General features: G+C 38.7%; 1 protein-coding gene and 1 long non-coding RNA gene across 2 annotated transcripts in view; one reads left to right on the forward strand and one right to left on the reverse strand.

Moving 5' to 3' along the window:
• Window positions 1-12,105, reverse strand: part of LOC144209383 (uncharacterized) — a 59,029-nt gene extending 46,924 nt beyond the window's left edge. The window contains exons 1-4 of the long non-coding RNA XR_013329107.1: window positions 11,886-12,105; window positions 11,635-11,712; window positions 7,433-7,517; window positions 1,724-1,806 (exon numbers count right to left, since the gene is read on the reverse strand). This is a non-coding gene — a long non-coding RNA (uncharacterized LOC144209383). The remainder of the gene's footprint in view (window positions 1-1,723; window positions 1,807-7,432; window positions 7,518-11,634; window positions 11,713-11,885) is intronic.
• On the forward strand, window positions 3,577-24,791 carry hecw1a (HECT, C2 and WW domain containing E3 ubiquitin protein ligase 1a). Its single transcript, XM_077735649.1, has 30 exons — window positions 3,577-3,788; window positions 7,292-7,393; window positions 8,062-8,377; window positions 8,632-8,739; window positions 8,986-9,080; window positions 12,892-12,967; window positions 13,361-13,530; window positions 14,437-14,579; window positions 14,712-14,812; window positions 15,407-16,332; window positions 16,521-17,094; window positions 18,278-18,376; window positions 18,782-18,935; window positions 19,060-19,169; window positions 19,242-19,348; window positions 19,422-19,607; window positions 19,816-19,950; window positions 20,048-20,162; window positions 20,365-20,461; window positions 20,604-20,687; window positions 20,789-20,895; window positions 21,033-21,147; window positions 21,219-21,332; window positions 21,430-21,582; window positions 21,777-21,875; window positions 21,956-22,085; window positions 22,215-22,361; window positions 22,451-22,565; window positions 22,664-22,862; window positions 22,993-24,791. Exons 2-30 carry the CDS (start codon window positions 7,367-7,369, stop codon window positions 23,102-23,104), a joined length of 4,914 nt encoding a protein of 1,637 aa, XP_077591775.1. The 5' UTR covers window positions 3,577-3,788; window positions 7,292-7,366; the 3' UTR covers window positions 23,105-24,791.
• The last annotated feature ends 32 nt before the right edge of the window (window positions 24,792-24,823 follow it).

Genomic DNA, 24,823 nt, shown 5'->3' on the forward strand with positions numbered 1-24,823 from the left:
GCCCTAGTGCACTTTGACCATTTTTGTTGCAAGAGAGGCAGATCAAGGTGCGTGCTGTTCAAACAAGATGCGAGGGTTGTTGGCACACAGGGGATTTGAATGGATTTGACAACATGTTTGTAAATTGCAAGTAAGTTAGCATGCTTCGATTCTCAGAACTCCCACAGTGAATTGGGGGGTAACAAATTGAATTTCTGAAAGCACTTGAAATTGCTACCTTGTGCAAAGAAATGATGAATTATGCAATTTTGCAGAACACATGCAAAAATATTTGTCTAAAAAAAGGGAACAATGACAGGCTAAGATAACCAAAGATGGAAAAATAGGAAAAAGGGGACACAAATGGTAAGACATGTGGACTGTGTCAATATCCAGAGACTGCTTAATGACAAAATATTTCAGAAATGGAATATCTTGTTTGAGCATATAACCCCCCTCTAGATGTATTGAAAACGCACAAGATGAATAGGGAAGGATTGGTAGATGGATGAGGGGAGCAGGAGGGCAGTTTCAGTTACAATACAGCAGATTGTCTGCCCTGAGTGCTGGCCAGTGAAGACAAGTCAAAGCAATATAGAATAACGCACTCATCCCCCTTATGTAAATACACAATTTCGCAATGGTATGACAGGAGAAGATAGATGGAACTACACGGCGCTACAGAAAGCATACAGCAAGAAGTCATAACACTTCAACACACAGGAGGGTTTGCAGTACACTGATGGGCATGAGGAAAGAAGGACCACACTGTCCCCTATAGGTGCCGTGGGATACATATTTGAAACTACAGAAGCCAAAATAATTCTTCCTACTGCAGCACTTAACTTGCAAAAGGGATTGTAAGTACTGTGATTGAAATGATGCACAGTGTATCTACACGTATAATAGGCTACAAGTATTGAGGAAAAACCAGTGTTGGTAAGTAACACTGTAATAATACAGTATATCACAAATGCAGTTTTCCAGATATACAAGCTTTACTCTAACTCCTTTTAAATGCCTTCAACAGTCATTCAGTGCATTAAACGTCCAATAGTTGACACAAATGCCTTCCACATCACTTTCACTGACACATTTCACACCTGCTCTGACAAAGCAGTCAAAGCAGACCATCACCGACCGGTCTGAGTGTCCAAATCCAATTTCTGTTCTCAAGTACTCCGTTCAATTTGAAGCCATGATGCTTTTGAGTGTTGCCTTCTCAATTTCGAAAATCTATGATAACGGCTTTATAACCCTTGCTTACTGATTTAGCCAATATTTTAATACAACCACAATCCTTTCACAGCACTTTTCTGGAAAAGTAGTCCTGATGTCACAGTACATTTAAATGGACAATTTACTGAATTTTCCATTTTACAGTCTAGCTTGTGATCTTGTTACAAATGTTGAAGGTATTTTACATTCTGCCTAAAGTGTCTAGTCAAGGTCAAACTAAATCTCACTGTTTTGCAGGGTCACACAGAGCTATATATATTTTAGATTTTGTAAGGGGTGATTAACTGAATATATGTGATCTTGTTGCCATCTAGTGGACAAATTGCGGTGGTCTGATTTTGACTAAGCACTATTTTATGCATTGTATTATTCAAACTCTACTGTTGGAGTCCATCTCAAAGCTATATTTGGGATACTCCCATAGTGATGACAAGATATATATTGTTTTCCTGTTGCATGTTAGGGCTACAATGAAAATTACTTTCCAAGTAAACATGATCCTTACCTGCAGATAGAAGTTATCCAGCGTAGGGAGTATTCTGTCTTTAGCCTAAAGTCAGATGGGATATGCTTCAGCACCCTGTGACCCTGAAAAAGATAGAAAGACAGATGAAATAGCATGTAGTTATTTGGCAACATTTATTATTACATGGTTACTTGTCATAGCACTTATGTACAACTTTAAACGGGCATCTTTGAGAATACTGATTCACCATACAGTGATTTATTTATTATTGGATAAATATCTGCTATGTACAGGTCATTGACAAAATATTTGTCTTAGAGTTTTACATCACAATTGCTTTGTTCCCACTAAACAGATTTGAAATCTGAAATAACTACCCTTAATGGGGTAATCATTGCATTGTAGAACCTCTGAAAATATAAGGATGTTAGAAATAAAAACTAAATGTGCTTTCTAGCAATTAAAATAATGTGCAGCTGGAACAATGGAGTTAGTTGTGGTCATAATTTCCAAGGAGAGGCTTCTGAAATCTTGGTTGGAATTAATGAGCCCACTGAAGTGACAGTGCAATCATTTGTCCAGAAGATGCCACCAGAGACCAGGTTATTCTGTTCTCTATTGTTACTGACTGAGGTGAATGACACCCACGGAAGAAACAGAGTAAAACTGGTAATGATGCATTGGAAGAATGGAGACACATATATGGTTGACAGGAAAAATACAAATGTAGCTATGAGGAAAGCTCCTGAGGAGGTTGATTGGGATCAAAGAAGACTACACAATTCATCCTTTCATATGCTTTTTGTTAGGTCTTTAAAATACAAAAGCAGAGCCCCACTTATTGTGTCCTAATAAGAGAAGATGCAGGATCTGCACAGGGGGGAAAGGATATGTTAATAGAGTGATTTTGGCAGCCCAAAAGTCCTCATTCCTATCTCTTGGCTCTCTTTCATATCAAAGGAAATATGGTGTCCTGTAGTCACTGCTTTCTGTAATGGCAAGGTGCCCCCTGTTGTGTTCTATCTTAAAAGTGATCAGAGAGGTGGTGGCTGCCCTTCACATCAATGAATGCAGATAGAACGGTTAGGAAAAAATATATAAAAACTTGGAATATAGTGCTATGAATTAGATAAAGTTGCATGGTCATTACTGAGCAACTTCAAAAGAGACTGATGAGCAGTACTGCACTAATATTTGTCATTTTTGACCCATATGACTGTGGTACCCTAATGAGGAGTGATACATGTTCTATCCTGATGAGAGAAGGCTAAGCCTTTAATATTTTTTTTTTAAAATACGCGACTTTAATGAGATATTTTCTACAGTTTGGACAGGTTATTGCTTGATAGTGAGGCTTTTTTGGCTTAAAAATATTGCATGAAAATGTTCCCATGCCTTGTAAAAGCAAATGGGACTATAAGAGTAGACTTTGGCTTGTTTCTTACTATGAAATACTAACTTTTATGGCTATAATACTATGTAAATATTTTCCCACTGGAGACACAAGTAGTAGTAGTACTTGTATGTCCTATGCATACTTTGGGGTGGGATGGGGGTGATGGGATTCGAGGAGGATGACGAGTTAAAAGCATCGGGAACGGATGAGAATGGCGTTGTTTTGATTGGCTGCGCGGAATAGTCTCCCTATTGTATCAAGTGAGGAAAAATCTATCTCATGTTGCCAAAATCCAAACCTTCAAAATTAAAGTGTTGTGGCTCACAGCCGATCGCGAGCGTTTTTTTCATTTCCTATAGACGCGATCCGTGTTATTTTGACTGAAAAAAATATTTTGTTTATATGATTTTCTTTTGGCAAGGTTTGTTAAAAGCACAAATAAATGCGTTTTGGGGGTTAAAACCACTGCGATCAGCCGGATCCGGAATGAGCGCTAAATAAAACTTCACTTTGGTCCAGAGAAAGAGGAAAGGATGTGATTCCTGTCTCTCGTGTTTGTCATCAGCCCTTCATTTCTAACGCGTTTATCTGATTGTTTCCTCTCGTTCACCTCGAAATGGATCTCCATGGAAAGTAGCCCATGGGCACCAGCCCGGTTTTCACATTCGCCTTTGGAGAATGATCAACCGTCCGGTTGTTTTAACCCAGGTAGGTCGACCGTCATCATTGTTGCTGTGTAACGTTAAGATGATGCAGGAGCGGCCCGCAGTTGCGCTCGTACATCGCTTGTTACAACGAGAGGAAACGACACGGCGAACGACCATGAATAAACTGCACGCAAAACGAAAATGCATCGTTTAGGAGATGAAATGCATGCATATTTTTCGTTTTAAGCCAAAGGAAGGTGAATCGCGCCTGGGCTTTTGACACTACTACTACTAGTAGTACTACACTACTACTACTACTACTATTACTACATCACCCCTAACTGATTTCAATCAATGTATACATACATTTATTCTTTTGAGGTATATTCAAGAAATGGAGAATTAAAAAAACGTTTCTTGAAAAATATAGCATTTATATTTCAACTCAGATGTATATATTTTTAAATCATCACTATATAATAAATGGTGTCATTGTCATGACAAGTATTTTATGAATAAGGGGGAAAATTAAAGGCTTATTTTATTTAGGTCTACCGGTGGTCAGATCGTTTTACTTAAATGTCATTTTTGCAGAATGAAGTAGTTAAGTTACCGTATATTATCTTCCTTTTGGTTGTGAATTCTGAGAACAAAATGTACATTGCATTTTTTTAAACAAAAAGTAATGCAAGACCAATGTAACCATACCAAAGTCATTATTCAAAACCTGATAATGTTTTTTTACATCAAGGAACCAAGTATTTAGATATAGACGGTGAAACATTTCAAAAATCCTACCGCAAATGTGGGTTTCCCCCTCCTTTGTCTGGGGAGAATGCATTTTTTTTTAAATCCTCTTAAATATTGGAGAAACAAATGACCTATAAAAACTCAGTTCTCTTTTGTCTGGAATTGTGTTTTTTGTTATGCAATCTGATTTGTAAACACATTGAGTGTCACTGCCAATACACAATAAATCAGTAAAGTAATAATAGAGGAAAGCATTCACTCTAAGGCTTTGGAATTTTTCTACTATTTGTAATTGTGGCAGCATTCAGGGCATATCCTTAAGGGAAATTCTACTACTGTTTCACAGAGATCCTCATCATTATCATCAATGAACATTAGTCACCCATTATAAGTCATGAAAGCTAAATCCATGAAACTACCTTTTCCACTGGGAGATCATGAGCAGATCCTTTCTTTGAACAAGCTTAAGGCTTCCCATCACTCTGGGAAAGGTTAATCTGGGCCATTCGTGACTTCATTAATCTATCTTTCAGAAATAATTATGCCTGTGTTGCAGTACCTATTCAGTATATTCCTTTTTTTACATACTGAAGCATACATATTTCTTCAATTTCCTCGCCTTACCTTAATCTGTTGAAATTATATTAAAAAAAAGCATTCCAAATGTTCAAAACAAAATGAAAAATAATATCTACTCGGTTAATAGGCAGACTTACCAGTTTGAATTTATTATTTACCCCAAGCACACTTAGCCAAAAGTGAAAAGGCCAGAGTATACTAAGAATAATACTAATGGAGCACATTGTACTTTATATGGACCCATAGTTATTTCATGAACACATCTCAGCTATGTCCTTTAGTTTCATTTCTTACTGCAGGCTATTTGCTTTGATGTCTTGACAAAAGTCAGCTTTCAACCAAGAAAGGGACATTTATCTGCTATGCACCGAGGGGCACAACAGAAAGAACAGAGTGCCACTGACGTATGGCAAACTGTCCTCCATTACTCTGCCCTTTCATAGATGTTTACAAACGAGTAACTTGTGCAATGGGACTGACATGACCGACAGAATGTATTCTCAGATGCTGCTCCACTTCCAAATCAGTCTGTACACATGATAATAAGCCAATGCTTTTGTATTAACCATACAGTGAAGTCCATAACAATTTTCACTTGAAATAGAACTGCCATAGTTTTTAGATTTCAGATGTATAACACTGTTTCAATGATAACCTCTTACAGTATAATGAACAATAAGTCAAACAAAGGCTACCTTAGGAGATAATTACTGAGCTATAGTAGAAGATAATTTCATTTCCTACAGGCAATCCCTGTCTCCTATACTGCCGGTTCTGCTTGTGTGCTCAATGAATAATTATGTCAACTTGAAGGCAATTATACTAGTTCATCTTGGGAATTTAAGAACAAGGAAGGACAACTGAATTTTTCCCTGGAGAAGGCTACACGTGTGTTAGTGTATCTAGCTGTGTCGCCCTTATAATGTGATACTTAAAGCCTAATGAGGACTATGGGGATTTGAACCTAATTTTTTACCAGTCTTTTATTTATCATAATGTGTACATGTTGCAATTTGCATACACTAATGTCATTTGCTAATTGATTGCATGTAGTTGAGGCACACAAATATGGCATGCATAATTAAACAGCTATTCTTTTAACATTTTCAAATCCAGTTTATATGAATAACATTTAATAACATCACACAATACAGCCTACAGCAAATAACATTCATTTAAATATTCATAGATTGGGTATATATTTCAAATGTGGTGATTTTGGTCAGTTTAGTAGTTATTCAAAACCCACAATCTAATCATGTGTTGGTTGTATTTAATCTTAAAGAAACGGGTTAAATTAGTTCGCAATGTGAGCTAACTAATTTTTACATTTAAAGCTGCTGACTTTCTTCAATTCAATTATATGAGTGTGGAATATTATGTGCTCCAAAACATTACAGTCATTATCCAAGGTTGTTGGCAGGCGGAATTGTAAATCAGAGTTATCGTGAGTAGCTCATGACGTTAAAAGTCCATCTTCCCCTAACAAGGTGTGGGTGTTACTGCCGGCTGCTTTGGTTTGATGATACAGAAGGTTTTTACTCTTACTTTACTGTATAACTGTATTGTTTGGGACACACCCTTTTTTCCAGAAGCAATATTTCATGCCACAACTGAGCCCTAACACTAGAAGTGTAACAATAATAAATGGAGCACAACGCACAATGAATTATTTAACCATTTGAAGTTTTCCCCACGTCTAAATTATTCATTTTATGTCTATACTTATACGTGAAACATTTTACACATTCTACACTTCCAGTTTCTAGAACAGAACACCTTACATGTTCTAGGTTGACACTGCCCCAGGACGGAAAGCAAACTCCATTTTTGGATGTTAACATGTTTAGTGTACTGGAAACTTTAACTGTAATTGTCAGGCACACTAGTCATTCAATATCTCCTACACTAGGACAAGCCATAGCACACTTTTCTTCTCAAGAAAACTTATCTTGTTCACACGAAGTACAGGGGAAAAAAATGCTAAAATGTCTCTACCATATATTTACATTTTATGTCAAATGGGTTAAATGTATACAGTAGAGGCTGCCTGTTTTAATAACTTCAGTGCCTTGTGTGTGGATGTTTTCTTTGTTTCAGCAAAATTATCATATTTTTATCTGAAAAAGATAAAGTATGAAAATATGACATTGTTTCCCCTCCCTCATAATTGCATATAAAGTGCTATTATTGATCTACATCTGCTGCATTCGCTCCCTGTGTTTTTGTGTTTAGTGATTTGTAACTGGGCGCCCTTCTCCTCCTCACACTTCCCTCAGATTTTGGTCTGCTTTGAGTTGACTGGTCATTATGCTGATGCAGCTCTGTAGTATCAAGGTCAGTGTACAACAGCCCCTCCCACCAACTGTCACCCACCTTTTTCATTTGCCTTTGCTTGCTTCACTGCCATCCCGCCAGGATTTTGCAAACTCTCTTCTCAGAATACATGGAGACATTCTTTCTGTAAGAAAATTCAAAGGTTAAGAATTATTATTCCAAATGATTTGGATGAGAACATTAAAATTCCAAATCAGTTAGAAATCCATGAGCTGAATCTACTTTCATGCTGCATCTCCTTGGTTGCATAGTGAGTGGAAAAAAGCATGACTTTTTTTGCTGCATTTCCTTTCCTAACTGCATTCTCCAAGTGCTTCAGCACTAAGACTAACCCGTCAAGGCTGTCCAACCCATGCCCTAAAGCTCCATTTTAACTGGAGCGTTCTATGATCAGAGATCCTGGGATGAAAAGTGGTCTTAAACTTAAATGTATTCACAGGTATCATGTTAAAGAAACAACAATGACATGAATCATTTCACAAAATTAAAAGATTTAGGCATGTATGCTGAAATTACATACATAAATAACTCTGATATAACTCTAATCATCATCAATTGTCAGTTCAACAACACAAACAGCTTGTTAGCAGGGAAATAATAACACAAATTGTAAATTGATGATACCCATTGCTATTACTGAAGACTTTGTTCTGTGTATTGTTTAACAGAACTTGTACCAGACTCGCCTTTTTGGCCTGGCGGCCATGGCCTCGCCAACTCGCAGCAACCAGAACCGACAGCGCTGTAAAGATCGTCATAGCTATGGCCCAGATACCTATGCTGTCAGCGGTCTGAACCAAGAAGCCTTCATGTTGGGATTGTCACGGTCAACCAGTGACAATGATTTGGTTTCCCCAGACACTCGCTCCACCCTCACTGTAAGCTCTTCTCACTATACGCTAGGCCAGTCTGAAGACCTAGTGATTGCGTGGGACATCAAGGAGGAAGTGGATGCCGGGGACTGGATTGGAATGTATCTTGTTGGTGAGGGAGTGTGAGAATGTTATGGTTGTCAGTCTTCATTATTTATTGGCCTTTTTCCCAAGTGCTTTGCCTGAAGTAAAGATTGTTTCGTAACAAATTATGTAAGAACAGCTATTGGCAATGTATGAAAAAATGTCAGACTGCTCAAGTAAGAAAATGCTATTCATTTCACCATATATAAGACATGCAATATAATGTTTTAATGGCTAAAATCAAGTAACGATTGAAATCTAAGTTTTTGTATATCTTTTCAGATGAGACGCTATCTGAGAATTTTTTGGATTATAAAAACCGAGGAATCAATGGATCTCATAAAGGGCAAATAGTTTGGAAAATCGACTGCAGCTCTCACTTCAGTGACTGTAAGTTCTGGTAATTTATTAGATTTTTTTTTAGCAATTTATCGCAATTTATATGGTATAATTACTTTTGACTGTATCCCTTAGGGCCTCTTCCTACTTCTTTGCTATTTATTCTTTTTAAAGAATAAAACAAAATAATTTAACATAATTTTTGACTCCACACACGTTAAAAAATGTTCTAAAAATGCTCTATATTTACATATGGAAACCCCTCTGCCCCCCACCTCTACCATGTTCAACCTATAGCTGAGACATTGGTCTGCTTCAAGTATTACCATGGCGTCACCGGAGCACTAAGAGCCACGACACCCAGTCTAACAATCAAAAAGGGACCGGTTCCTGTAAGTCTTACTTCTAGTCAAAGCTTTATTATATTACCTATTATTTTTTGCTGCTAATTTTCATGCTGAAGTTCCATCGTTTATCTCACTTTACTCATCCACTGCTACTGTTTTACTAAGCGACAGTTGTGCCTTCAGCTTTTCCCTCTTGAGCACCTCTGGCAGTTATTTGCCAGTGAAAGATCACGTCCTTGTCACTTCAACAGCTAATCGCATTGGTTGCTCGGTGTGTGTGGCACTCAGACCCGAGGGAGTGTGTTTAACCTTTGTGAGCAATTGAGTCTATGTGCTGCTACTCTTCGCTTACAGCTGATAAGACACGGCAGTTACAGAGAAAATTAATAGTACACCAACGTTCTGTGTCATCACTTGTAAATTTGTTTATACTTGTCCCCAGAGAAAAAATAGAACCAATATTAACAAGGATAATAATGTCCATGGTTCTATACTCAGCTTTTTACCACAGGAAATAACTAGTGACATACATTTAAGGTTTAAAGTGATGGTATTAGGAAAGAGCATCTGACTATTAACTAACCATATTGTAGAGAAATGACGTGACGCCATTGTATTATTTCTAGGACGTGATTGTACTTAACTACCCTTCTTTTATACTCTAAACAATTAAATTGTAGAGATTATTGTTCGAGGAGTGGGCACGATCTGTTTTTTTTTTTTTTTTTTTTTGCTTTCCGTTGCCATGTTGTCTGAAGTTGTTCTCTCAAATGTTGCATCAATGTAAAACACAGCTCTCAAATTCCCTTTTATATTCTGGTCCAATCTGCCTACGCACATCCATCTGCATCAAGCACACTCCATCTTATCTGGCACCGATCAGACCAACTCACTTCAATTATGAGGTCTTTCTGTCAGAGCGGTCTCATTTGGGGAAATCTCCATGACAAAGCGTATCATGATCATTTTTTTTTTTTTATTTCATTAAATTCATGCATCACTACTGACAGTTTTTGACGTAGTGTACTGAAATCAAAGGATTCGGATGGCAGCGAAACTTCTTATAGGCCAAAGGAATATTTTGATATCTTGCAAATCTGTAATGAAAGTAGGTCTTGCCGTTCCGAAATGTTTAGCAGTTAGGGCCGATAGTGCGGGAAGGGATTGTATTTCCATGCATGTCTTCTCAAACTGCTGCTGCGGGCACTTTGGAAATGCTGATGGAATGAGAACTTGATCTACGCTGGCTTCTTCAGCACAAAGGAATAAAAATAACAACTGAGAGGAGAACAGGAAGGTGGAGTCATGATAAGATACAGGCCAGTCCAGTATAGGTGGATTCAACACATTTTGGCGAGAGAGTCAGAATTGAGGTGTAGGACGTGTTTGTTCCAGTTGCTCAAACTGCTGCTTTTGGGGAAGTAGATCTACGTATGCATGTGATGGACTGCATGTGTCTTCAGCTGGGACTGCTACCTGTCAGTCATCATAAAAGGAGCAGCACTAAAAGGATGAGGCTCTGCTGGATAGCTTGGGTAAAGCTCTAACTGTACTACTATTGTTTTGCATATCGTCTTTGCTCTGCTGCATAATTTGAAAGACAAAATAGGGGTCATGGCATTTCTATTGATCTTTTATAGTGTTTTAAATATTATCATTACCAATAAAAGTAGTTGTTTTAACAGTTGTACTCTTAAAATTTGGAGTCTGTTGAGAACAAACTGGATTTCTGTACGTTGGTATATGCTGTTTAATCATCAATCTGAATTATGTATAGTACTGTACCTTTCTACTTGTTAAAATTTTTGAGCAGCATATTAGAAATACCATGAGTATGACATGGCTTCAAAGAGATTCACATTAAATAACAGCAATTCCGTGAGCTGACATGACCTTCACTTCACTTTTTTTGTCTTGCTTCATCCACATAAAGTCTGAGTCAAAATCTCTGTATACCAGTCTTGGTATATTTAAGGATTATTTATCTTTTATTTGTGAAACATTTTATGTCCTTTCATCATTTACGAAATTCTCTTCTTGCATGCATGTTTAAATATCCAGTGAGGTTTTTTATATAACAAGTGTTGCAGATGATGATGTTGAAATTATTTGATTTATCTCTTGGATAATATTAATGGACATCTGTGCTGACACTTTTAGGCAGTAGTAGCCTAGGCAGATTAGCATCTCATTAGACTGAATTACTCCAAACATCTGTCTCTTTCTAATCCTTTTGTTTCCAGTCCTATCTTTGTTGTCATTTTTTGGTTCCAGGGAATTGCGTAATCCTTCAGAGCCCAGTTGGCATCTTGATTTCGGGAATATGGCTTTACAGAAGTCTGATTCACCATCAGTGTCCCCATTGATTAAACATGTTAACCTTTCTCATAATGTATATGCTTTCAGTCACTTCATAACTTTTTGTGTCATCTGATGACACTAAGAGTACACATTCAAGTAAAAATAATCTCATGATGCATACTAAATCAAACAATTTAGCAATTCATTGAAGAAACATTTCAACAGTAGTGCACAGTGATTATAATTAAATATTCTCACTGTTGGAGCGTCTAGTTTAGTATATTAAATTGATGCTTACCTCAAACTGATGGATGTGAATGTGGAGTTGATCTGTCATCTTTTATCCAAGTTTGGCACATAACGAGGATCTTTAAACCTACAAACATACACAGTTTTAGTTTTTTTTTATTTTAAACACGCACTGAGCTTTGATGGGGAGGGGGGGTCGAAGGGAACGCGCGTTATTTACTAACTACATGTGCATCGGCGTTTGGATCTATATGAAACTAACTGTGCACTTGCAAAAAAAATAAGCCTAAAGTGCATTACCTTAACTGCACATTAATCAGATCAATGTGCACCACGTGGATTTTATGAAAACTGCGCGTATATCACATATGATGCGGCTTTTCGCGGCACATGGCCAGCCCAACTGGGATCGGACTAATTCCACGCACCAGATCGCACACAAATAAACGCTAGATCCGATGTGGAATTATGGGAAACTTGGGATATAGTGAAAAATTAAGAATATAGCGTCGAAAGGGAAAGTAATTTATATGCAAAAGCATTACTTACGAATTTAGATGGGCGCACGCCAAAAATACATCTGTAGGAACTATATCAATACACCTGATGGATGTCACGTGAGAAACGATCATGACGCAAATCTACATCCCCTTCCGACAACAACAAGCAAGATCAAAATAAATTAAAACAAAATATTTACATAACTCATATAACTTGATTTTAAAAGACAATGTGTTACCCTGCAAGAACCCAGTATTAACATATATAATTTTATGATGCCCCATCAACATTGGATCTTTAACTGAAATCAATATAACTAATTGCCATCTAAAAAAGCAATAATGTTATGCAAACATACATGAATAAGCATGCATAAAGATTTGAATAAAAAAAACTACATCAATACAGATTGTATTGGTAAATGTGAGTAAACAAACCAACATGTTGGCATCACACCGCATCACATTTGACTGAACAACAATATTTACCATCTCCACCACTTCCTGTTCTCTCCATCGATTACACCGACTCTTCTCTTCCACCTCCCCTTAATTTTCTCCCTTTGCTGCCCTGTTTCGGGATAATTAAGGCAATGTATTGATCACTGAGCTCTCTCAAACAAACTGAGATTGAGGCTTAGAAATAAGATGCCAGAACAGCCCCAAAATTGCATCCATCTCTCACATTTTGTCTCTAGTTATTTCTAAATTCTGATGTGCCTGCTGTAAAGACTCTTTGTAGAGATAATTAATTTCATATTCATGATTTTGCACTTGTAAAAATGTATATGTCCTTCCTTTTCCAGGTGGTAAAGCCAGTAGTTAGTCCTGAGGTCAACCAAGGAGGAGGCAACAGGAGACTCATTAACTTTTCACTGTCAGGTGGGAAATGAACCTCTGTCTCTTTATACTCTCATTCAGTGACCTTGAATCAATGTGACTTGCACACACTTGACCTCCTCAAGCAATCGTAGGGACATCTCCAATTGTTATGTTGTCTCTCTAAGCCCGTAAGAAAAAATCAATGCACTTGGTCTCCTCACTCCAATCAAGGACTCTTAATTAATTGTTTTAGGTGGAAGTACATCCATTCAGTTGATGTGTGCACACGTCAGAATCAACTCTTGCCATCTTAACGTGCGTCATGGCGGTTGTAAATCTAGAGCTCTATTGTGTTTGTGCAAAACTCATTTGCACAAAAGGAGCTTTCCTATAATCTCTGTAAACATTTACTGTCATATTCCTCTGATGTACTCTATGTACTTTTAATTGTAGATCTCCAAGCAGTGGGTTTGAAGAAGGGAATGTTCTTTAATCCAGACCCTTACCTCAAGCTTTCTATACAGCCTGGAAAGCATAGCATTTTCCCTTCATTGCCACACCATGGTCAGGAGAAACGATCTGGTGTGGTTTGCAATACAGTCAACCCTCAGTGGAATTCAGAGGTACATACTCTAATACTTCCATCTATGCTCTTCATTGTACCTGTCAAATATGTTCCACTTAAAATCATGCTCACGCCTCACAGACGCCAGAAGTTCAAGTGCTGTTACTGAGCACGTATAGAACATTTGGAGTGGAGAGCTACTGTTAAATACATTTCGATAGTCTTTCATAGATGAAGAGTAAAAAAAATATTTACATGTATTGTCAAGTCCCGTAAATGTAACAGGATGCATGATTGCAAGTTTTTTTATTAAGGTAAATAGTATCACACATTCACCTGTGTTTGTTTCATCAATTATTTAAAGTGTTTCTTGCAATATGAATTTTAGAATCGTTATCCCATATATTAACAGAAAGTGATCTGTCATTCTTCCTTAGTCACCCTTTACTCAAGGTTAGCATCTGCATCACTCATCCTACTCATGGAAGAGCACATTCTTCCTCCAAAGCTTCTCCCCACCCTCTTTTATTGAGTTTGTCTCTCACACAAACACACATGCAGCCGCCTGCTTCTTCCCTGATTCATACTTCTAAATTATTCACTCATTTTCCTCTTCTTCCTACATCACCCAGCACAACGTGTCTTCACTAACATCCACTTCTTCAGCGAGGCAATGCCATTTGATGTCATTTAAAATGCAAACAAATACATATTTAAACTTCAGGCTCTATCTTGTGTCTTCTCATTCCCTGGCGCTGGCCTTGGTGCTTATTCAATACTACTACATTTTTATTGTGCATCCAACCAGCTGCACAGGTCACGCAATAACTCATTTAAAGCCAACCACATCAGACAAGCTAACTTAATATTATGAGCACAAACATATCATGTATGCTTCAAATCTAATGGAGCTGATTGATCTAATTGTTACAATGCACTTTGCTGTATTTGTCTGTTTATTCAGAGGTTTAACTTTTTATCACTACCCACGGATGTTCTGGAGATTGAGGTGAAAGACAAATTTGCCAAAAGTCGGCCTATCATCAAACGCTTCCTAGGGAAGCTTTCTGTGCCTGTCCAGAGGCTGCTGGAAAAACACGCTATTGGGTAAAAAATCCTATTATTTATCATGCGGATTAATAGTAGAAATATATAACACTCTTGGGGGCAGCTGGGTTTATTTTAATATAAATGTGGACTTATGATTTACAAATTGTTTTGCTGATTTATTGTCAACAGGGACCGGGTTATTAGTTATTCCCTGGGTCGCAGGCTGCCCACAGATCATGTGTGTGGACATTTGCAGTTCCGTTTTGAGCTCACCTCCTCCATTCATCCAGGTATACTTAATGTCTGTCTTTATGTCTCTCTATTGGCTTCTTAATGTATAATAAAATGCACTGTGTTTACATAATGTGTATTCCTGTGCTCAGGTTAACACAAGAGAACTGTTAGAAAGGCGGTAATGACCAAATTATTTAAGTAATAGTAAAAAAAAAGCTACTTGACTCACTGACATTTCTTCTTGTAATTGCTTTAGTTTTCACAAAGGAGAGTTTCATATTAACTAAAAACTGAAAATTCATTTGACTGACTATCAATTTTAGAGGAAAGCAATTTTAGAGCTTTGTACTCGGGTTAAGGAAGGAAAAAATTACCATTTTTCATATCATGTACCCTTGGTTGGAACTGTATATTAATACACAGTGAATTTTTTTTTTTTTGGTAAGGTATATTTAAATTAAAATTACGCACCAGAACAAGCATACAACGTCTGTCATGTTTTGCTGAAGTTGGCTACATAAGCTGTACATTACCTACTCTATGGTGTCTTTTTTGTGTGGTGTCCCATAAAAATATGTAATCCAATACGCCATGGGCACCTGTATTCATCTTTGTCATAATTTCTTATCTATCAAATATTCTTTTCTCAGATGATGAGGAAATTTCACTGGTCATAGAATCTGCCTGCCCTGAAGGAAGAGTCAACCTAGATGACAACAATGCTGGTGATGCCCCCGATGATGACACATTAAGCGTAGGACACGACATGCCCGAGCTGCCTTTGGATGCCCCTCCCGACCCTGAGACCCCAATTCCCCAATGCACCGCATCTGAAGAGAACCAAGATAGTGAGACAATGGCGCTCGGGGCATCCCCGGAGATTGTGATAGAGGAGGAGGAGGAGGAGGAGAACACAGTGAGAGAGGAACAACATGCTCCTGAGCCTCAGGTTCAGAGTGAAGAATTGATCGATGGCAGTGTAACAACAGTTGTGTGTGGAGAATCACAAGAAGAGCACCAGGAAGAAGAGGAAGTAGAGACAGAAACAATTATACAAACTGAAGATGGAATAACATTTGAAAGAGATGTTGAGAAGAGCCCAACACATTTAAAAACTGAAAATCTTGTGGCAGGGAGTCCAGTGGATGAGACGACCGCTGAGGGTAACGTCACATCCCCGGATATACTCACTGAAACAACTGAAGTATCACCGGGAGAAGCAAGCAGCAACAGTCCTTGTGCCTGCATCTTCTCAAACTACAACTCCCCAGGTCCCGCCCGGCGTAAAACCCGCCCTTGCTCCCTACCAGTGTCAGAGCTAGAGAATGTGATCGCCTCAGCCTGCGGTGAGCCAGAGACACCTCGATCCCACTACATCCGCATTCATCACCTCCTCCACAGTCTTCCCTCGGCACAGAACCGAGCCCCCAGTCAGGAGGAGGAGGACATTGAGGAAGGAGATAACACAAGCACAATTCAGGACAACAGCTCTACATCACCAACACTTAAAAACTCCAAAGACACTGAAGGGGACGGCCAGGAAGATGAGGATGAGATTACACAGTCTCCATCTCAGGTAGGACTTGGCCAAACTTTTTTTAACGTTTTAAATATTGATGCTTCCCAAAAATATGCAGGGTAGGCTGGTTCAACTCTGTAAATTTTCCCTGTGTTGGCTGGGATAGGCTTTAGCAGCCACCATAACACTTGTGCGGATAAATGGTTTAGAAAATGAATGTATTCCTGTATTAAATGTATTTTTAGGTCCCAGAGTGCCCAGGTCCATGCTGTTGTCGCTCCCTCCCACGTAGCCTCTCCATTGAACGCCTATCGGAACTCAACCAACTCTTGGATGGTGACGGCGGAGTTGACGTGCATGCGGCCGTCAGAGGGATCGCCCTCTCATATCTTGAAAGCGAGGAGGGGGATTCCAGTAGTGGAGTTGGGAAAAGAAACCCAGGGGGAAGCCATAGAGCCAGAGGAGAACACGAGTGCGAGTTCTGTGACACTTCCTGCTACAGCACCTCCTGCTACAGCACATCTTGTTATAGCACATCATGCTATAGCAATTCAGGCGAGGCCAGGGGTCGCATCTGCAGCCACACACGCTTGTCCTCAGTGGACAGCAATCGTCTTTCTGGCAGCACAGTGTTCTCCTCACAGGACGAAGAGGAGGACGAGAGCACCTTTGATTCTGGGCCTGATGTAAACAACTGTCCTGAAGGCCAGGAAGTGGGTGGGGCAGGTGGGGAGAGAAGGAGTGGACGGTGGAAGGAGGTCACGGGAGAGGAGCGTGGAATATCCGCTGGGGCAGAGTCAAGGGATACCAACAGCACTAGTAAGTGATGTAAAATTTATTGGTTGCTATTTTTGTTTTGGTAGGACTTTAAAACATCTTTAAGATTATCCATGTCGCCTAGATTTACATACATTTAACTGTAACAGGAAGATGTGATATCCACCTACACCGCCATTACTGTGGCTTGTCTAATTTGAAGTGTCAGTCATAGTTAGAGACGCCTGAGATAAATGGAATTAGCATGATATTAAAGTATACAAATGAAAGACGTTATGAATGAATGGATTGCAGTTTTACTAATTGGGAGTGACAGTGAATCCACAATTACCTTCGAGACGAGTGCGAGTATGTCTGTATTGCAGATTGTTACATCTTTTAATATGTTGCATGTCCCACTGTATTATATCTGAAACTTACTCTAATTGTTTCATACTCTCAATGATTTAAGATGAACTGATTAAGTACCCTGGACATTTTACACTAGAAACAAATCTAAATTGCTTCTGAAAGTGACTGCACAGCCTTTTTCTTTATTGAGAATGTTGCCACTCGTGATAAGTGCCATGGGAAAGTAGGTCGCAAACATAGAACACTTAGCACATACCATCTCTGCCTGGTTCCCCTCCCGATTTGTTCTTTACCCTTCTGTTCCCGTCAAAATAAGTCAAGGTGTGCCAAAACTGTGTTTTATTCCTCATTACTTGAGTTTGTGCTTTTTTATGTTGGATACTGAAGGCCACTATTGGTTGATGGCTTTAATGAAAGCAAATACAGCTTAGTATTTTCTTTGAAAATATATTGAATGAGTGGTAATAGTGAAATGTTTTTTAAAGGCAATTTTAGATCATTCATGTTCAGTTAATTATTTTGCCAGTTTTTCATCTTTGTCTAATTAATTGGCATGTTGCATGCTGCCTTATCAATTTTCCTTTTCCATTCACTTTCAATTCATTAGCATTTAGTAGCAGTGAATTTTGCATACATTTTGACAAACATCTTTGTCCTTGGGCCTTTTGTCTATTGGGTGGAAATCGACCTTCTCTAAACTGCTCTGACAAAATTAGAAGCATTGAAATTGTGTGTTTGTTTTAACTTCATTCAACACCTCCCACTCCTTCACTCTATTCTGACTTCTTCCCCAAACATTGCATTAGAATTAAATATAAAGAAAATCGCGATTCGATAAATTATAGCTCAAACTATTGTAAACTGTGTCCTGTAGGCTCAGGTTTCTCACCTCCCGTTGGCCAACCACCAGTACTTCTTCCCAGCTTTGACCTAAACCATTTCCCTGCTGCCACTGACCAAGCCTTACCTCCAAGTAAGAACAAATGCATCTTACTATGGAGTCACAAGTCAACAGCTTGGTTCCCATGTGTTCCCACATGTAATTTTGTGTTTAAACATATCATTTCTTTTGTGTTTGCTGCCTCCACAACCCTTTTTTTACCATCCTACCATAAAAATATATACTACCTGGTACATATTTTTACCATTTTGGTGATCCATTTGAAAGCACAATGACAAACCTGTCCCAGCCATCATTTAGAAATTCTTGTCAATCTTAAATATAAGTATTTGATGAGAAATTAGCAGCTTCCATTACCGGACTATATTTTGAATTGGAGTTAATTCGACCTGTCACAAATGTGAAATGCTTGACGAGGTGCTACTATACTTAAAAAAAATCCATCTCAAACTAAGATTTCTGTCTCCCGTGGCTCAGACTGGGAAGCACGTGTCGACAGCCACGGCAGAGTGTTTTACGTCGACCATGTCAATCGTACTACGACTTGGCAAAGACCGAGTCACGGTAGCAAATGTCACCATGGGATTCCCCGATCAGGATCCAGTCAACAGATGGAGCAACTCAACAGAAGGTCAGTCAGAGCAATGATGTGTAGTCATTTGACCTTCACAATGACAGTGTATAACTTTAGATATGTAAAGTACCCTTGTGCAAGTCAGTGCTAAGCAATTCAACAGTCATTAATAATTTGACAGGTACCAGAGCATCCAGAGAACCATGGCCACTGATGGAGAAGGTGTCATTCAGAGGTTGGAAAGGACTCCAAGTGTAGAGACAGATTCGGATGCTCCTCCAACAGCTCCAGGTTAGATCCTCATCAACAATAGCAGAACCAATGCATTGGGAATTTAATACCAATGTTCTTTACATCCCCAAGGTCCAGCATCACCTGTGAATCATCAGAAGATCAGTCAGCTTCTCCAATCACCCGCTGTCAAGTTCATAACTCATCCAGAATTCTTCACAATGTTGCATAGTAATTATGTAAGTTCTTTCCATCTAAAATGTAATGTTTTTATTGATCAAACCATCTAAATATTTTCCTTCATTCTCCCAGTCAGCCTACCGAATGTTCACTGGCAGCAGCTGTGTGAAACACATGATCTTGAAAGTGCGCCGTGATGCCAAAAACTTTGAGCGTTACCAACATAACCGAGACCTGGTCGTCTTCCTCAACAAGTTTGCAGACACTCAACTGGAGTTGCCACGGGGATGGGAGATTAAAACTGACCCTCAGGGCAAGGTAGGAAACTTCAAATTTGGAGACCTTCAAACTTTGTCGGCCCACAGTATGGACCCCTTTGCATGGCTTCTTCTCTGGGTACTCCAGTCCCTCCCAGAGATATGCATATAGATAAGATATGTTGGTATGGAAGGAGTATATACTGTAAATTACACTCACAAATTTAGCTTGTATGTTACTATTTGAATTTTTTTCCTGTGTCTTGCAGTCTTTCTTTGTAGATCATAACAGTCGCGCAACAACCTTTATTGACCCTCGAATTCCTCTTCAAAATGGTCGACTACCAGGCCATCTCGCCCACAGGCAGCATTTGCAAAGACTACGCAGCTACAGTGCAGGAGAAGTACAGAAAATTTCTTGGATGCATGCCAAAAATGTACCTGTGGAATTCAAGCAATGCTATATGGAAACATTGGTTCTTTTTTTCCCCCCCCCCAAAGGCTTCTGATGTGTCGAGGAGTCGCGGGGCTTCTCTTATGGCCAGACCGGCCAATAGCCTGGTTGCTGCCATACGAAGTCAGCATCATGCTGACCCACAACACCCCACTGCTCCATGTATGCAAGGCCCTCACTTAAAATATTTTCTTCAAGTAATAAAATATAGTATTCAGGGAGTGGGTAAGAGAAACATTAAGTGTGCTAAAGGAATAAATGTCTTCTGTTTTTAATTGGTAATAGCTGAACTTGTATGGTAATAGGCTCGACTAGGCAATTAAGGATGCTTAAATCAGTGATTTGCTCTCCTTTTTCTTTCTAGCATACAATGACAAGATTGTGGCTTTCCTTCGACAACCAAACATATTTGACATGTTGCAAGAGCGGCAACCCAACCTCAACAGAAATTACGCACTTAGGTATATTTATTTGATTCCAATATTTAGTTGAAATTTACTATAAATAACATTTTGTTTCACGCCAATAGTTCTGAAGTTATCTGTAAATGTACCTTTGGAGTCTAAAATTTTGCAATTGAGACTCATGTCTTTGCATTTTTAGAGAAAAAATACATTACATCCGGTCGGAAGGTAGCCAGGGTGTTGAGAAGTTGTCATGTGACGCAGACCTGGTCATTCTATTAAGGTACATATTCCCAATGTATTATAAAATGCCATCAGATTTTTTTGTATGAGACATGAAATGAAACACACTCCATGTTGTTTGGGCCCTGTGTTTTTTTGCAGTCTGTTCGAAGAGGAAATTATGTCATATATTCCACCTCACCCCATCCATCCTGGATTTAGTTTCTCCCCTCGCTGTTCTCCTGGAAACTCCCCACAAAATTCTCCTGGTAGGTCTTGTCAAATGTGTCATTTGGCAATAGTAATCCAACCTTTTGCTGCCTTTCTAAATTTTATCTTAGCTCAATCTTCTGAAAATCATTTCAGTTGATGACATCATTTATTTGTGTTTGCTCTCTATGTTCAGGCTTACAGAGAGCTAGGGCGCCAGCCCCTTACCGTAGAGACTTTGAGGCCAAGTTGAGAAACTTTTATCGAAAATTAGAAGCAAAGGGCTATGGCCAAGGACCAGGAAAGATTAAGTAAGTGATAAACATACATATAAACTTACCCATTCAGTGTGGTGACTGTCATGTTATTCTCATTATTGCAGACTGCTGATAAGGCGAGAACACCTGCTCGAGGGCACCTTCAACCAAGTGATGGCATATTCCCGGAAGGAGTTACAGAGGAATAAACTCTACGTCACATTTCTGGGGGAAGAAGGGTGAGACATGCATAAATAACACAAAATATTCTTAGAATTTTTGTCTGATCTGTAAAGTAGACAAGCATTTTGAATTTGTTTTTATGTCTCGTTTCAGGTTAGATTACAGTGGACCCTCCAGAGAGTTTTTCTTCCTTTTGTCTCAGGAGTTGTTTAACCCCTACTATGGTCTTTTTGAATACTCGGCCAATGATACATATACTGTTCAAATCAGCCCCATGTCAGCGTTTGTTGAGAACCATCTGGAATGGTAAGCTGATTCTAAATTAGAGTTAATTTTTGTCATGAAAAAGGTCATGTAAAATGTCTGAATGGTTACTATGTAGTACTGGACAAGTGACAGAATTAAGAGGATATGCAGAGTTAATTCGATTTTACATGATTGTGAGCACCAACAAAATATTGCAAATTGAAAAGATTAAGTGTGGTTATATTTGTGTCCAGGTTTCGTTTCAGTGGCCGGATACTTGGCCTGGCTTTAATCCATCAATACCTCCTTGACGCTTTCTTCACCAGACCATTCTATAAGGCGTTACTCAGACTGTGAGCATATCCGAGCATCCAGTTAAACCTGCATCCATACTGGAGTGGAAATGGAGTTGGTAATAATTTTGAATTTTCAGGCCTACTGATCTTTCTGATTTGGAATATCTGGATGAAGAATTTCACCAGTCACTACAGTGGATGAAAGACAATGACATCACAGACATACTGGACCTCACATTTACCGTCAATGAGGAAGTCTTTGGTCAGGTATGCCTTTAGTGCATGAATGTAGTGGAGGACCACACACAGGTTGTCCATACTAGTCTTCCACTGTTCTTGTATCATTCACCATGACACAACCCCCTCAAAAAATTGTTTTTCCAATGCTGTGACCAGGTAACGGAACGGGAGTTGAAGTCTGGCGGGTCCAACCTACAAGTGACTGAAAAGAACAAAAAGGATTACATTGAGAGAATGACAAAGTGGAGGGTGGAAAGAGGGGTGGTGCAACAGACAGAGGCACTGGTTCGAGGCTTCTATGAGGTAAACAGTTTTGCAATTTACATGACATCTATAATACGTATAAGGAAAGAAGGACAAACATTTAAATCCTTGCACTTTTTCCTTCAAAGGTGGTTGACTCCAGGCTGGTGTCCGTGTTTGATGCCAGAGAGCTGGAGCTGGTTATCGCCGGAACTGTAGAGATTGACCTCACCGACTGGAGAAGCAATACAGAGTACAGAGGCGGTACGTGCTTTTATTTGACGATTCCTGATGTTTTTCTTCAACGTTTCCATGGACTGACAATTTTCTAAAGTACACTTTCTTCAATGGTTACTCATTAGGTTACCATGATGGTCACATTGTAATGCGATGGTTCTGGGCCGCGGTGGAGCGTTTCAACAACGAACAGCGCCTGCGCCTCCTCCAGTTCGTAACCGGGACATCAAGCGTGCCGTACGAAGGATTTGCCGCATTACGTGGATCCAACGGCATGCGACGATTCTGCATTGAAAAGTGGGGCAAAGTGACCTCTCTGCCCAGGTAATTATCTGTTCTCTCTGAGTTTTTATCATATTTCTGCAAAACATTTCACTGAAGTTCTAAAGGAAACCTCAGTGTCGCTTAGTTTTTCAAAGTTCATCTTGAAATGACAAATATATTTCTTTCTCAGGGCCCATACTTGTTTTAACCGTCTGGACCTCCCTCCCTATCCTTCATACACGATGTTGTACGAGAAATTGCTGACGGCAGTGGAGGAAACAAGCACATTTGGTCTAGAGTGAGACGCGTCAAACAATCGACAAGGGCAATAGACCCCTTGAAAAACTTAGCGGAGCTGTCTCACGGCAACAACTCCCGGAATTCTTCGATCGCGCGGACTTAGCAAAGATGTCACGTGGATGTACGTAATGTAAAATGAATGTTATGGTACTGTGTAGTAGTCTCGCGTTTGAGGGTCTTTGGAAGCGGATTGGTTTAAAGGGGGGTGCACGATGGCTTTAATGATCAACTAAGAAGGCAAAATGCACGTACCCAGATGCTCATAGCAACAAATATAGCTTCTATATAAAGATCAACAACGTAACATCTTGTTTAGAATGCCACTTTGATTTTTTTGTTTTGTTTTTAAATCTTTAGTTCTGTGACTTCAAAATTGGAAAGCAGTTGAAAGCAAATGAAGCGTGATTCATAAATTAGACATACTTTAGATCAGTTACTGTGAAAAAAAAATCATATTTGACATGCTCAGGTATATTACTGGACATGGTTATAAAAAGGACGCCAAAGAAACAATCATACCTGGTATTTATGGTAGGATGTTTTGAAAGCTAAGATTTGGGAGTGATAAGTGGAAGTTTACAATCATATCATCAAAGATTAATATAACAGTGAAGGAAGACAAATTATATTTATTCAGATAATTTAGATTTAGAATTAATGAAAGCACTTCAGTAGACGAGGTAATAACATAAATTAATCGTTGTGCGTCTGAACCACTTGGAAAATAAGCCACCGATATACAAAGCATTTAAGAAAGCCATTTTCCCTCCCCTTGTTATGCAATCCCAATAAGTTGAATAGTTTTAGAGCATTTTACAATGGGTCATTGCAGTATTGTGGTAATTATTTAGATAAGAGTTCTAAGCTCAAGCAAGTCAGTAAAGTAGCTGACCTCTTAAATAGCTCTAGTTTAAAATTTGGATGCAATCAAATGAAACTCAGATGCTTAAATGACAAATTCCTTCACACCCAAGAGGTAATATGATTGATTATGTTGCAGATACCACACTTTTTTGCTACCAATTTTTTTGTATTGTTATTTATACGGTATTCTTATTCAAGAAGTTTACTTGATGCTTGCTCCGAATGTTGAGTTAACAATTTTTTGACTACGAGAGCCTGCCTTCATTTTGAAGCCTTTGCATTTTGATATTTATGTCTTTTCTATTATTAATGTAGCTCACTTGTTATGGTCTGTTTAGGGTTTTTTTCCCCATTCAAATCTTGGTCATTCTTCTTGTTTGACAGCTAAAAGTTTTGTTTTTTTATTTGTTTGCAACAAGAAAGTTTCCTGTGTTTGAATGTTTAACAACAGATTGTTTTCCAAAAACGTTATTGATATGAACACTGATATTTAATGGTGGTAGATATTACCCTTTTAAAAATATTTATGACAATAAGCTTTTGGGAAAAGAGTGACGTTTGTCAATATTGCAAATGTTGAGGTCTTTGCAGGGGGCTGAATACTGTGGCATGCATTTTGTGTGTACATTTATTTTCGTGTTATTTATATATGTAGATAAATGTTGAAAAGTAGTTTATTTATTTGAACTAAATGCTCAGGCCTCCAATACCAATAATTTCACTGTCTCTGAATTTGTTCATTTGACTACCGGTATGTTGTATGAAGTAACAGCCTTGACACTGTTGTCTAAATTATGATTAAAAAGACATCTGTGAAAAGCATGAGTTTGCTTTATGAAGTCAATTGTTATGGAATT

This window comes from Stigmatopora nigra, chromosome 16, assembly GCF_051989575.1.
Source record: "Stigmatopora nigra isolate UIUO_SnigA chromosome 16, RoL_Snig_1.1, whole genome shotgun sequence".
NCBI lineage: Eukaryota > Metazoa > Chordata > Actinopteri > Syngnathiformes > Syngnathidae > Stigmatopora > Stigmatopora nigra.

Coding starts and splice junctions, on each gene's coding strand:
- hecw1a (XM_077735649.1), top strand. CDS start 7,367: ATGCTGATGCAGCTCTGTAGTATCAAG. Junction 7,394..8,061: donor TGCAGCTCTGTAGTATCAAG/GTCAGTGTACAA, acceptor ATTGTTTAACAG/AACTTGTACCAGACTCGCCT. Junction 19,170..19,241: donor TGCTCCTCCAACAGCTCCAG/GTTAGATCCTCA, acceptor TACATCCCCAAG/GTCCAGCATCACCTGTGAAT.